Genomic DNA, 15,565 nt, shown 5'->3' with positions numbered 1-15,565 from the left:
CTAAATCTTAATAATTATATTTAGTTTACTTAAATTTAATTTAGCCCGAAATAACAAATTAGAATAATATAGAACTTGATATGAATTAAAATATAAATTAGTAGAAAAAATTGAATTTAATATAAATTATAATGATATAAAGTTTATATAAAATAAAATTGAAATTGGTAAAATAATAGAGAAAGTTGACTTCAATATGAATTATAATTAAAATTGATCGACTCAGTTTAGAATTAGAACAACTAAGAAAAAATACTATAATTAAGAATAATTAAATAATTTTAGCAAGTACCGACCACTAACAAATTTTTAATATTATTTGGTCAATGTAGATAGATAGATTTATATTAACCGGGAGAATGAGCTCGTGTGATATAGCAAATCTCTAGGTAAGAAGCTACTTTCTAAAATTAAAAAATAGTGAGCATGAGGCCTAGCTTGAACTACACAGACAGAGATGGATAGATACAGTTTGTAAAAAGATTACCGATCCTTCCTAAATTTGAACCTCACAAACCTCCACCTTTCCATGAATGAATTTCAGGCAGTATCTGAACTTCACTGGGACCCACACCTGAAACAACAGGAAGCATCTTCGTCACTTGTCTCCATTGCTTCCTCTTCTCATTTTTGAACAAGTTACCAAAATTCTATAACTTGGGTATTGAAATCCTCTCTTTATCCTCAACTGGGTTGGTCTTATTTTCACTAAACAAGTACTGTTGAGTGAATCCTAAACTTGAACTATTTCACTGAGGCAAATCGTCGAACAGTTGAGTGTCCATGGCTTCAATGGGCTCTCTTCCGTTTGTAGTTGACAAGAGTTGTTCAATTCTTGTTTGTAATATGAATTACAGTCTACCATTCTTATCTTTTTCCGTCAACAAGTCATTTTGTTTCGGGGGTTGTAATGGTTTCCTCAAGTGCAGTAAGATCAAGGCAACAGGGAAGGAATTTGGGGAAGTCGGGGAGGATGGCGATGCGATTCAGGCTGCAATAAAGAAGAGTCAGAAACTTTTAGCTGTGCAAAAAGACTTAATTCATCAGGTTGTCATTTCTATCTAAACCATTTCAGTCATTTTTCATAATTTATGTTAGTGTGAATTTCAGAAATGTAAATGATTTTACTTTACATTTGTCAAGTTAGTTATCTCTGATGTCAAGTGGACTATGGTTTCTTGTTTGACTTTAGTTTTAAATTTTAATTGAACCTATGTAATTTCGTCTAACTCTTATCCCAAAACTGTAAAAACAAATTTTACCCAACATGTTTTACGCAGCACCTAGTGAGTAGTAAAGCTGCTGATCGTGTTAAATGCTTGTAGACATAGACTTGCAATGTAATTAAGCATTAGGCTCCAATGTAAATATCACATCTAATTGTGCTTGATTTAAGGTTGTTGATAGCTTTCCACTCCGTTGATTCAAGCCAATATACTACTAGTCAGCCTAACTTTCTTATATATGGTTGTTGTGGATTTTTTGGAGGACTACTTGTCTGCCTAACTGAATCATCACGCCCTCTATTTTCCAATTTTAGTGATTCTACTTCAGAACTGATGCCAACTTTTATGTTTTATTTTAATTGGATTGCAGATTGCAGAACGAAGAAAATTGGTATCATCTATAAATAATGCAGTAAATGCTGAATCTTTTAAAAAGGGAGATGGATCTTTCTCAAGTCTAGAGAGTGTTGAAGGTCATGGTTCTGATACTTATGAAGAACGTTATGCTCCAGAGTTTCTATCTGGTAGTAGTCATAATGTATCAGAGGATAAGTCACAGGAAGATCAACCCTCAACTATTAGTGAAGATTATGATGAAGATGCAAAACAGAATGGAAAAGGGTTCTATTTCAAAAGCTCCGAGGAATACGGTTCTTCTAAACAGCCGATAACCCCTCCTTCAAAGCAAGTATATCACCATGAGTTGCCACCCTTTCTTTCAGCTTCACCTTCTTCAACTCTAAAATATGAAAACTATGAAAAATCAAAAGATTCATATGCAGAGGAGCCCCATCACGAAATCAAAGATGAATATGTGAAGGCCCCTCCTTTAGCTGGGGCAAATGTGATGAATGTTATATTGGTTGCTGCAGAATGTGCTCCATGGTCTAAAACAGGTTCATTTTTAATAAACTCTCTGGATGGCGCATGCAATTTTTTTTAAAAATATGTGGTCCTAATTATTATATGTTCAGATAGAAATAAAAAGAACATTCAAGGCCCTACGGTTACCATTAGGCTTATAAAATAATGTGCTTAATATATGTGGTAAAGAGGTCAAGTTGGGGTCAGTTATTACAACTTTTGCTTATGCACATGCCTAGTAAGGAAACAAAATTTTGACATAAAATTATAATTTAGTTCAGCACTAGCTCAATTTTATTGTCTGGATAGATGTATATTTTTCTTTAAATCATTACTAAATTTTCTTTCTAAGTATAAAAGAATATACATGAGAAAGAGTGGCTTTAAAGAATTAATGAGACAATATTTGTGTACATCTCCAAACGATTTGCTTAATGTTTAAATCAAAATATCGAAGGCAACTTTTCCTTGCAAGTATTTTTCTCCCATAACATATATAAATACACACCTGTGCGCTCTGACAGCCACACGTCTACACCTGTGTATCTGTATTATTATGTCTTTTCGCTTCAATTTTAGTGCAATTATGTAAGCTAAACTTTTCAGAGTAATCCTAGGTGGACTTGGAGATGTTGCTGGCGCTTTACCAAAGGCATTAGCTCGGCGAGGGCACAGGGTTATGGTAATTTCCTCAAATTGTCGTGTTTGAAGGATGCAGGGCATGTTAGCTTCTTTGCAAGCAGCTTACGGTCAACAGTAAACCGTTTTGCTAAAATTTTAGCTAAGGGTTAGACATAGGCTTACAGGTGACACTGTGACAGGATATGGGACTTCATACACAATTCTACATCAAATTCAGTAACAATTATGATAGTGTTCTTCGTTCAGTGACATGTGGATCTGTCAAATTGTAAAGCTTTTTTGTTGACTAAAAAATTCAACCAAGAATTTCAAAGTCAAAGCATTAATATAACACCAATACAGATATGCCTTACACAGCATTTCCCCACTGTTATCAATTGAGTGTCTAGGTGAAAGGCATGACTAGTTAAGGCACAGGTTCAGGCCCTTGCCTTGGCTCAGTTAAAATGTGATTGCTACCTAAAATATTGGTGTTGGATACGTGCCTATGTCAACAGATTTACCATATTGATACTCATCTTTCTAAATCGTACATGGCTGTTTTAACATATGTACTTTATAAAGCTTTTTAGACTTTCACTTATGCTTATCATATTAGTTGATTGATCTCTTTTTGAAACTTAAAGGTTGTGGTACCTCTCTACGGGAATTATGCCGAGCCTCAGAATACAGGGATAAGAAAGTTGTATAAGGTTGATGGGCAGGTATGTAACTCTTCAAGCACTTAAATGTGACTTTGTTTTGAACTATGTTATGGCTTAACGTTTAACACATTTCGGTCCTGTAGGATATGGAAGTGACTTACTTCCATGCCTATATTGACGGTGTAGATTTTGTTTTCATTGAAAGTCCTCAATTTCGGCATATGGGAGACAACATATACGGAGGGAACCGGACGGTAGATATTTCGTCACTTCCTATCTAATATGAGGATTGTTCTTCTTATTGGTTGTCAATCTCTGCAGAATCTTGGGCAATATATCATTTTGTTTGCCTCGGGCCCGTTAATCAAGCAAATGCACTTCACTAATAATAATAATAATAATAATAATAATAATAATATAAAAGTAATCAATTTATTAAAATTCTTTTCATAGCAGTTCAATTTGGAGTAGCAAATCATTTGTACTCCTATCCTTGCACGGTAGACTAGTGACTAGCTCGTGGAGGTCGGGCGTGTGATTATGTAGATTATTTTGATCGACTACAATTAAAAACAATTGGCTTTTTATTTGATTTAATTATCTAATCACACTCTCTACATGTTAGATCAAAACTGGGATTTTTGAAAGTTTACAGGAAGACTAAGTTTGCTGCTTACAAGTTACAAGTAGTTTACTGTTGACATGTGTGATTGGAGCATTAAAATCTTATTAAGCATAACACTTTTGGCTCATCACTCTTAATGTCTTGGGAAGCATGATTAGGAAAGGGAATGACCACTAGATATATTTACGTTTATAATAATTAATGTTCTAACATATTTTACCAAGGGTGATGAATGCATATCTTGCGCCTTCCAAGAAGAGCGGCATTTATCAATCATTTTTCTAAATGTTTATTGTTGTTGATAATGGTAAAGAAATGCAATAGCATAGTGCAACTCAAATAAGTTGTAAATATATTCAGATAAACATGGACCAAAATTTACTTTAATATTTGTAAATATTGGAACTTATTTAGCGTCATACAACCTCTTCTGCAATTTTATTTTAGATTTATTATAGTACTGAATACCTCCCTAGTGTGAATCATATCTACATTTCCAGTATCATATCGGTTGAACGTCTTGATTTGAATTGTTTCTCATGATTGCAGGATATTTTAAAGCGTATGGTTTTATTCTGCAAAGCAGCAGTTGAGGTATGTCTGAAGTCCATGTTTCATACTAAAATAATTTCACTTTTGGGTTGATTAATAATGATTTCAAAGTTAGTGCATGTTAGCTATAAAAAACATTTGTTTAGATAGGAGAAAAGAGTAGACATAGATAGTTTTACATAAATTTCTATTGTAAATATATTTTAGGATGAACCATAATGTTGACTTAGTTCTCTTGTATAAGGTTACCGTAGCTTTGGTAATTTCTCAACGATGCTAAACCCCGTTAAGCTGCACAAATGAAATATATAGTCTTTAGTGTCTCTCCTTTAGAACTGCTATGAACTGGATGTGGTTAAATTTATTAGGAGAATACCGACCAGGCTGAATAAATTAGGAGAAAATACTGTGAAATAAATTAGGACTTGGAGGCCTCAAAGTATTGTCATCTATTCTGCTCATATAGTATTTTTAAATATTCAATAATTATTCATTCAGTTTATCACAATGTAAAAATAATCATCAGACAGTTGGTGTTTAACTTCATGCACAATTGAATCTGACTAGTATTATATGTACTGTTCATTAGTTTACTGGTTCATGTTTTATGTATTTTCGTTGTCAATTTTTTTAATGTAATTTCTATATTGAATATTACGGATCTGGTGAATTTCAGGTTCCTTGGCATGTTGCATGTGGCGGGGTCTGCTATGGAGATGGCAATTTAGTCTTCATTGCAAATGACTGGCACACTGCCTTGTTACCCGTGTACCTGAAGGCATATTATCGTGACAACGGATTGATGAAGTATACACGAGCAGTTTTAGTAATTCATAACATAGCGCACCAGGTTTGTTTCCTAATTCTTTTTAAACTAATGCATCGTCAGAGTGTGCCTCTCATAAATCAATGTCAGACTGCCTTGAAAAATCTTGATTGTTTGTCCAATGATTCTATGTTTGTTTTTTGCATTAACAAATTATGTGCATAAATTTCACTCAAATTTATTTATTGGCTGAGAGTTAAACGGTAGCATACCTATCATGTTTAAAGTAAGGCGAGTCAGTGGTCAGGCGCACGATGCTGTGGCGACCATCTACAGGGCGATGAATTGCTTCTCATTGGATACCACCTTGACATTTTGGGCAATTCCGTGATTAGGGGCGAGCAAATTCTGTACATATATTTCACTCAGATTTATTTATTGGTGAGAGTTAAATGGTAGCATACTTATCATTTATAAAGCGAGGTGAGTTGGTCAGGCGCAACGATGCTATGTCGACCATCTACAGGGCAATGCCGTGATTAGGGGGGAGCAAAAAGAACCAAAATATCGAAACCAAACAGAAAAAACCGAAACCCAAGATAAAATAGAAAACCGAACCAAAGTAATGGTTTGGTTTTGCCTACGCTTTCATCCCATTTTCCGAACTGAACAATCAAATCAAAAATTATACACCAGGAGTCGAACTCGTGACCACGACCTCAACCACTATACCAACACATTGTTGGCTAAAATAAATTTATATTGCTAAATTCATTTGTGTATTATTAAATTAATAAACATTATACATAGCAATCCTGCTATTGCATAATATTTAATAGCGTAGTTTGCAACCTATAGAGTTATTGCAAATTGTTTGTATTTACATCATTAAGTATTAGCTTAGAAAAAAATACAAGCATACACAAAGTATGAAATCAGCATATGAAAGCACTGCTGTTCGAATCAATGGTTAATACAAACATGTGAGTGGTACGCTAAACATAAGCTATACAGAAAGTCAGAAAGTCCAGAAGCCAAATATAAAACCTGTACACATTTTCATCTGTGGTGACTGGTTAGCAATTGACAAAACCGAGTTATATCATTTTAATTAAAAATTTGAAACTCCTGTAATCCTTTTCTGGGCTTGAACTTTTATACATACAAAACTAATGAAGTAAAGATATTTAGGAGTTCAAAACATAATTGGAATGCTAGGAGTACAAAGAGCTAATATGAATGACTCCGAAGGTATAAATAACCTAATTAACAAAACAAAAAGGTATGGATAGCCTTGTAGTTTTGATGCATTGACAAAAAACGTGCCCCTTTGATGCACTATGAGTAGACCCGGCAATTTTGGACACGATACGACTTACATGACACGAACATTTAGTGTTTGTGTTTGCATTTTTAGTACACGATACGAAAGTACACGAACACGAAAGTACACGGTCGAGATTTAGTGTCGGTTTTGTGTTTAACCTTCGAGTACTCGACACGACACAAAGTATACGACATAAATAAATATTATAATTAAATTTTAATATTTTTTATAAATATATGTAGAATTATAATAAATGTATGCATATTTATTTTTAAAATATTATTTGATTTCATTATATTGTATAGAATTGAGATCTAAATATATATTTTCCGTATATTTTATAATTTTTTTACCTAAAAATCTTATATTTTAATTTATATAAATATTAAATTTAATATATATTAATATTCAATAAAACACGACATACACGACACGAAACGAAAGTACACGAACACGAATGTACACGAACACTAAACATTTCGGTTTTGTGTTTGCCATTCAAGTACACGAAACACGAAAATACACGACAAGAAAGTATACGACACGAACGAATTGCCAGGTCTAACTATGAGAAAGCAAGTTATATTTTCTATTTTAAGGCTTAATTATGTATCTGAATGTCCACGACACTTCAGTGTTTTATGGTTTCTTGCTAGTGCATAATGTGCTTCTATGAGGGTCGAAGAAAAATTACACCTTGAAAGTCCTCCACTGGTTGTTAAATGTCTGATTGGGGTCTATGGAAGTTTAACAAATGTCATTCTTTTTTTTTCCAGACATATTATTGATATTTTTAATATCCTTTTCTTATTATAATATTGTGCTGCATCCAGGGTCGTGGTCCTGTAGACGACTTCTCTTTTGTTGATCTTCCAGCACACTACTTGGACCTCTTCAGGATGTATGACCCATTAGGAGGTGAGCACTTCAATATTTTTGCAGCTGGTTTGAAGACAGCTGATCGTGTTGTTACAGTGAGTCATGGTTATGCGTGGGAGCTTAAAACGCCTGAAGGTGGATGGGGTCTGCATGGAATAATAAATGAGAATGATTGGAAGATAAAGGGGATCGTGAATGGCATTGACACCAAAGACTGGAATCCTCAGATAGATATTCACCTGAAGTCTGATGGTTACACTAACTACTCTTTGGATACACTTCAGACTGGCAAACCACAATGCAAGGCAGCATTGCAAAAGGAGCTTGGCTTGCCTGTCCGTGGTGATGTTCCATTAATTGGTTTCATAGGGAGACTCGACCACCAGAAAGGTGTTGATCTGATAGCTGAGGCAGTTCCTTGGATAGTAGATCAGGATGCACAGCTGGTCATGTTGGGCACTGGGAGACCTGACCTTGAGCAGATGCTAAGGCAAATCGAGAGTCAGCATCGTGATAAAATTAGGGGATGGGTTGGTTTCTCTGTAAAGACCGCTCATCGAATAACTGCTGGCGCTGACATATTGTTGATGCCATCCAGATTTGAGCCTTGTGGATTGAATCAACTCTATGCAATGTCCTATGGAACTATACCAGTGGTACATGCTGTGGGTGGATTGCGAGATACTGTTGAGCCATTTAATCCGTATGAAGAATCTGGGGTTGGATGGACTTTTGATAGGGCCGAGTCAAGTCAGCTAGTACATGCATTGGGAAACTGTTTCTTAACATATCGGCAGTACAAGTCAAGTTGGGAGGGGCTTCAGAGACGTGGGATGACACGTGATCTGAGTTGGGATAATGCAGCTGAGAATTACGAGGAAGTTCTTGTTGCTGCAAAGCACCACTGGTAAAGTTTCTGTAATAGAACTAGAACAGAATGTGTTGCCGCAGCCAGGAGGTGACCATCTGCATCTGTACTGTTTAGACTCCTGAAGGCAGTAACTGCAAGGGACTACTGCAGATTGTAGCAGGTAGCAAATAGTCCATGCATGGTTATATGGTGAAAGGAACAGTACCAGAGTCCTTGCCAATATCTTTGTTATATGCAATAACCACAACTTCACTTGGCCTAAATAACCACAACTTCACTTGGCCTAAATACGATCATGTGGTCCACTTCTTTGGCCCCACTAATTTGTTTATTGGTTTTATAATAAAAAACAGCAGCCAGTAGCACCAGAAACACTTTTGGGGCATATGATAGTGATGAGAACAAGTGGCACCATGTGAGTTGCAGGCGAAATAAGAAGACACAGTCAATACTTAAAGCAGCTTGTAATTTTTTTTTTAAAAAAAACAATATTATAATCGTAAAAGAAGGGAAAACTAAACATGGATAACGGGGACACATAAAAACACCCAGGCCAATCAAGCATGGACAAAAGGAGCACTTTCTAAATTGTCCCACGATTTAGATATGGATTTTCATTAAATTTACAATTACACAAGAGGGAGGAAAGGAACTGCACTTTATAATATGTGATACTAGCTCAGTCCACGTGGTCAGGGGCCGAGCTACCAAGCCCCGTTTCGAGCCCTCTCTACAAAAAAAAGGAGTCTTATATAATTATTTTTATTTTATATTGTAATTTAATTTATACCTTAATTTTCTGTCTTTTACGTGTATATAGTATACAAATTTTAATTTTCTTTTAGCAATTTTTTCAGTCCCACATTAAATATGTAAACATCTAAACATTTAAATAAAAATTAGAAATTTTATATTGTATGTTTATATCTTAATTACTTTTTGCATTTTGACATGTATATAAATAACTAATTTATAAATAACTTAACGAGCAATTCTTCTTTTTAATATTTTTTAGCTTAGACCCCATTTCTAAACTTTCTTCCTGCGCCACATGATACATTTACTTTCTTACATCTACCCATTCGAGTGTGGTGTCTTTTACTACATTCACAACTGTATTAACTTCTTTTTTTGGCAAAAAAATGAAGTTTTCATTCACAAAGCATATCGTTCATCAATATATTAATGAATTCTGGGTAATTATCGTCAAATACGATCAGTTATATATGAACTAGACCTAACTAGGAAATGTGCTATTTTATTAGCAGACTATTTAACAAACTTGACTGACAAATTTCTATCTCCGAGCTCCGCTGATAATATCGTATATTCTTCAATCAATCTGTCGAAATATGACAGCACAACAATAGAATTACGACACGACAATCTGTTTCCATCAAAACATTGTAAAGTTGTTGGCTCTTAATCCAACTCAAGGCCTCCTTAACACATAACGCTTATGCATTCTTTGGAGTAACATGCCCATGATACATCTTGATCTTACTTTCTATCAATACGCCTATGTTAGATATATTTGAGATGTCATGTCTAATATATTTCATGTTTAGTTTTCAGATCTTAAACAAACAGGAAATATCAGTATTTACTGAAAGTCAGAACTTAAGGATATCAGGACTTAGATTATCAGAAGATAATATCAGAAGATCGATATCAGAACTTAAGTACTGGAGAACTAACAGTTAAGGAAGGAAGCTGATTTACTGGGAAGAAGATCGAGACTAATACAAAAAGAAGATATGCATGGAAAGAGTTAGAGGACTTAAAGACTTGTATAAGATATCTGATTGATATATTTTAGGAGACAGAATTATATTCCATATCAATTAGAAGTTAACTTGTAACTATGTACTATATAAACACAGACATAGGTTTACACTATATGTGTTATCATTATCGAGAAGATCATACATTGTAACCTAGCAGCTCTCGTGATATTTGTTCATCACTGAGAGAGAACAGTTCCATTGTAACAGAGTTTATTATATCGAATATATCTGTTTACTGTTACTTGTGTTCGAAATCGATTTGATTGTATTCTACACTGTATTTAACCCCCTTCTACAGTGTTGTGAGACCTAACAGCCTATGTGGTCTCTTGTAATAAAAGAGAAATTATAACAGTTTGAGGGTTCAATTATAGCTGCATTAGAATTAACCTTAATCGTGTTTATAGTCGGGGGAATCCATCGCTCAATACCATCCGCATAATGATCAAGAAAATTATCGAATGTTTTATCCTGAGCGTACTGTCATTGATTAAGGACCACTCTTACTAATACATCTACCATCTCTGCTCCTCGTTGATTCCAGACCAAATTATTTCTGCACTTCCACAACGACCAACAAAGCATGACTGATTTCTTCCTCATTTTCATATCCCAACTGTCAAAGGAGGCCGACAACCAATCTAGAAAAGAGACTTGGTCATTAGCACCACTCTCTCCTTGAGCGTGACTCTAGTATTCCTTGAAAAAATACAATGAATGATGGTATGAGAAGTGGTTTGTGGTTCGAGGTTGCACCGCAGACATAACACGTTGATTTTTATGTGCTTCAAGTATAGCTGAAATTTCGTAGCCAAGCATCCCGTTGCAGCTCACCGCATAAAGTATTTGACCTTCGTGGGGAACTTTTAAAGCTCACAATCTTTTCCACCACGTAGAACTCACACGTACTTTGTTTATGTTAGATTTAAATATATAATAAGGATCGTCTTATGCGATATTACCAAGGTTACATAAAAACTGTAATACGAAAGCGTACCTGATTCCATGACGGTAGATATGAATACGGATTATGAATACGGATTGTGGGACTTGATCTTACGTAGACTTGATTCGGCATCTAACTGTATCTCGCTCGAACTGATGGGAATAGAGGAGTAGAGGTTGTGAATTGTCTCGGGGACCAAGACCCTATTATGTTCTTTATATAGTTGTCCAATTAGACCCCATTAATCATAATCAGACTTCTATTGGGTATTACATATTACAAGCCCAATATGATGTTATTGGACCCTTTATTTAAGACCACTAAATTAGTCTATATATATATAGAGCAAGAGAGAAAGTGTTGTGAATATGTTGTGAACTTGATGATTTCATTAACAAAACACCTTAGTAGATTTAACTTAGTGAAATATGTAGCACTCGACGGATAAGCAAATATAGTCCCGACGGATGACTCAATATAATCCCAACGGATGATGATTTGACATACATCGAGTGAGTAGCTTATGTAACAATAAGTCATGTAGCACATCTCTGTAAACACCTTTGTTTAGATCCTGTAGTAGCATATAAGTCATGTTGACTTTAATTAGATATGCAAAATAGGTTGATTAATTGTACATAGATGATGTCTTGTGATTCTGCATAAATAAAATGAAGTCGAAGTGCCAAATAGCTACCCGACGGATGATCAACAAAGCTACCCGATGGATGATCTACAAGGCAACCCGACGGATGATCATGTACCCGACGGACGATCAATTCAAACATCTGTTGACAGTGACAACACAGTCACATGCGTCGAGTGTATGCAAAAGGAATGTGGAAGCCTATTCAATTGGGTTTTTGAGAACAAAGAAGCATTGTCATTTCCATGTTATTATAAAGATATTCAAAGATGCTGGAATAGAGTAGTGAAGCAGCATAGTATTAGACTTGATAAGATTTGTTTTATTATCTTGTCTTATTACTGTGTAATCTTGGTGATATATAAACCAAGAGTAGCAAATATAACAACAACTAGACTAAGCAAGTATTCTCTCAGAGAAACCATTGTAAGCTGTATCCTTAGCATTTCTCTGTAAGTTTGGTTGTTCTTATTTGTAAGCAGCTGTGAGCTATTTAAGCTTCATAGAGTTCTCTTGATATATATGTATATATATATATCTGGTGGATACATTTAAATCCACCAGAAAGTTTTAAGGACTTGTATTTTTATTACTTTGTGTTTTGATTCATATTTAACTTGTCATTCCGCACTTTGCAAATCAAAACACTAACATATATATTTTAAGTTAGAACATTTTATAATTGAGAAAAAGTTTCAAGAATTTCATTCAACCCCCCTTCTGTAATTCTTGTAGCATTGTTAGGGACTAACAATTGGTATCAAAGCAAGCTCTTGAAGAATAAAGAGTTTAAAGATCACAACAAATAGCAAGATGAACAAGAAGGATGTTGGAGTCAAGATTCCTTTTCTGGACAAAGATAATTACCATCACTGGAAGGTAAAGATGCATCCTCATTTGCTTTCTCAAGATGAGGCCTATGTAGATTGCATAGAGAGAGGTCCTCATGTACCAATGAGAGCTGCAACTGGAAATGAGCCATCAGTTCCCAAGCCAAGGCATGAATGGTCATATCCTGATATTGAACAAGTCAGGAAAGACAAGAAGGCCATGAATATTCTGTTCAGTGGAGTTGATGGTGACATGTTTGACAACATCATCAATTGCAAGACAACCAAAGAGGTTTGGGACACCATTCAAATAATTTGTGATGGCACTGAACAAGTTAGAGAAAACAAGATGCAGTTACTGATTCAGCAATATGAGCATTTCCACTTTGAAAAAGGTGACATACTCACTGATATCTTTAGTAGATTTCAAAAGCTAATAAATGCTCTGAAGCTGCATGGAAGAGTCTACCAAACCAAGGATTCTAACCTCAAATTTCTGAGATCCCTTCCAAAAGAAAGGAAACCAATGACAGTCTCCTTAAGAAACTCACAAGACTATAAGGAGTTTACACTAGAGAGATTGTTTGGCATTCTAAAGACTTATGAGCTTGAAATAGAGCAAGATGAAAGAATGGAGAAAGGGAGAAAAAAGGAGGGTCCATTGCACTGGTTGCTGAGTTAGAGAAAGAGAAGGAGATGAAGATAAAAGCTGTTGAGTCTACTTCAAAGGTCTGTGAAAACAAGGGCAAGGGGCTGGTAGCAGAAAATGAAGATTTTTTGAACCAAGATGATATGGATGACATTGATGAACATCTAGCATTTCTTTCCAGAAGATTTGCCAAGCTCAAGTTCAAGAAGAACTTTGGAGCAACTAAGCCAAATAGAAACATGGTGGATAAATCAAAATTTAAATGTTTCAAATGTGGCTTGGCAGGGCACTTTACCAGTGAGTGTAGAAAGTCAGATTCCAGCAAGAAGAAGTTTGAGCCTGTGGATTATAAACAGAAATATTTTGAGTTGCTCAAACAAAAGGAAAGGGCTTTCATTACACAAGAAAATGACTGGGCAGCAGATGGTCTGGATGAGGATGAGGATGTCAGCTATGTCAATCTAGCCCTAATGGCCAAGTCTGATGAAACAGAGATAAGTTCTTCAAGTAATCAGGTAATCACCACTAAACTTGCACATTTATCTAAAGCTGAGTGTAATGATGCAATAAATGACATGTCTACAGAATTATATCATTTGCGTGTTACACTTAAGTCCCTCAATAAGGAAAATGCTAAAATTAAAGAAAACAACTTGTTTTTAAGTGAGAGAAATAATGTGCTAGAGTCTCAGTTTATTAAATTTGAAAAACTGAAAATTGAGTGTAAGATTGCTAAGGATGAATTAACCGAGTCCTTGAAGAAAGAAGAGATTTTGAAGAAGCAGCTTGAATGAGAACAGGAGGTGATTAAGGCATGGAAAACATCTAGAGATGTTCATGCTCAAATCACCAAAGTTTAAGATATTGAGTCCTTTTGTGATGCATCCTAGAAGAAGAATAAGGAGAAGCTGGAATCCAATTTGGTTGAAGGATTGCTAACAGATATGGACTCGACAGATGATGAGATTCATCCGTCGGATAATCAAAAGGATTATCCGTCGATGACATAAATCCTCATACGTCGGTTGTGAGCAAACCAGTGAGTAAAGCCAAACTTGCCAAGTTAAATGAAAAATATGGATCAGTTTCCAAAAATTTCATTTCAGGAGAATCTAGTCAAGTGAGGAAGGAGAAGAAAGTGAATGTTGGTCATCTGTCTATCAAGCAATTGAATGACAGACTAGAAAAGATTGAGGTTAAAACAGAGGCTAAAAGGAAAAACAATAGAAATGGTAAAGTAGGGCTTAACAAACATAACAACTACACACCTGATAAGTATGCTCCAAGAAAAATCTGTGTTAAGTGTGGTAGTGTAAATCATCTATCTGTTAATTGCAAAACTGCCATGCCTACTTCCATATCTGTGCCACCTCCTTTTCCCAACATGAATGCCATGTCTTCTATGCCTATGAATGCTATGTCTACACAGAATATGAATGCACAATTTGCTAACATGCCATTTGCACCTAATCCTTATTATGATGCATTTAGTATGCCTCAAATGCCATTTAACATGCCCTACCGGAATAACATGTTTTCTAATAATATGCCATTTCCTGTTAATCAAAATGTGATTGAAAATTCTGCTTTTATGAATGATTTCAAAGGTCCTACTCAGATGACTAAGGATGAATCTGATATCCCCAAGTCAAATGAGATCAAACCTAAGAAACAAAAGAAGAAAGCTAACAAGGCAGGACCCAAGGAAACTTGGGTACCAAAATCAACTTGATTTGATTTTAATGTGTGTAGGGAAACATAAAGAATATGTGGTACTTGGATAGTGGTTGTTCAAGACGCATGACTGGTGATTCTACCCTGCTCACAGAGTTCAAGGAGAGAAATGGCCCAAGTATTACTTTTGGAGATGACAGCAAGGGTTATACTATGGGATATGGCTTGATTTCAAAAGACAATGTCATCATTGAGGAGGTTGCCTTACTGGAAGGTCTCAAGCACAATTTGTTGAGTAGCAGCAAGCTGTGTGATAAAGGCAATTCAGTAACCTTCAACTCAGAAGCCTGTGTTGTGACAAACAAGAGGAGCAACAAAGTGGTTCTCACTGGAGTGAGAAAAGGGAATATGTACTTAGCTGACTTCAACTCATCAAATACAGAATCTGTTACTTATCTTCTCAGTAAAGCAAGTCAAGATGAAAGTTGGCTATGGCACAAGAAGCTATCCCATCTAAACTTCAAGACCATGAATGAACTTGTAAAGAAAGAATTGGTTAGAGGCATTCCTCAAGTGGAGTTTTCTAAGGATGGACAGTGTGATGCTTGCCAAAAGGGAAAACAGATTAAAGCATCAT

General features: G+C 35.3%; 1 protein-coding gene across 1 annotated transcript; it reads left to right on the top strand.

The window, feature by feature from the left end:
- The first annotated feature begins 375 nt into the window (after nucleotides 1-375).
- On the top strand, nucleotides 376-8,856 carry LOC141696946 (granule-bound starch synthase 2, chloroplastic/amyloplastic). The gene is made up of 8 exons (XM_074501106.1): nucleotides 376-1,047; nucleotides 1,597-2,122; nucleotides 2,708-2,772; nucleotides 3,359-3,436; nucleotides 3,520-3,630; nucleotides 4,551-4,595; nucleotides 5,230-5,403; nucleotides 7,480-8,856. The coding sequence occupies exons 1-8, from the start codon at nucleotides 784-786 to the stop codon at nucleotides 8,434-8,436; spliced, it is 2,220 nt and encodes a 739-aa protein (XP_074357207.1). The 5' UTR covers nucleotides 376-783; the 3' UTR covers nucleotides 8,437-8,856.
- The last annotated feature ends 6,709 nt before the right edge of the window (nucleotides 8,857-15,565 follow it).

Source organism: Apium graveolens, chromosome 11 (assembly GCF_009905375.1).
Source record: "Apium graveolens cultivar Ventura chromosome 11, ASM990537v1, whole genome shotgun sequence".
Taxonomy (NCBI): Eukaryota; Viridiplantae; Streptophyta; class Magnoliopsida; order Apiales; family Apiaceae; genus Apium; species Apium graveolens.
Note: the sequence above shows the minus strand (reverse complement) of the source record. Positions and strands in the feature narration are given on the sequence as shown.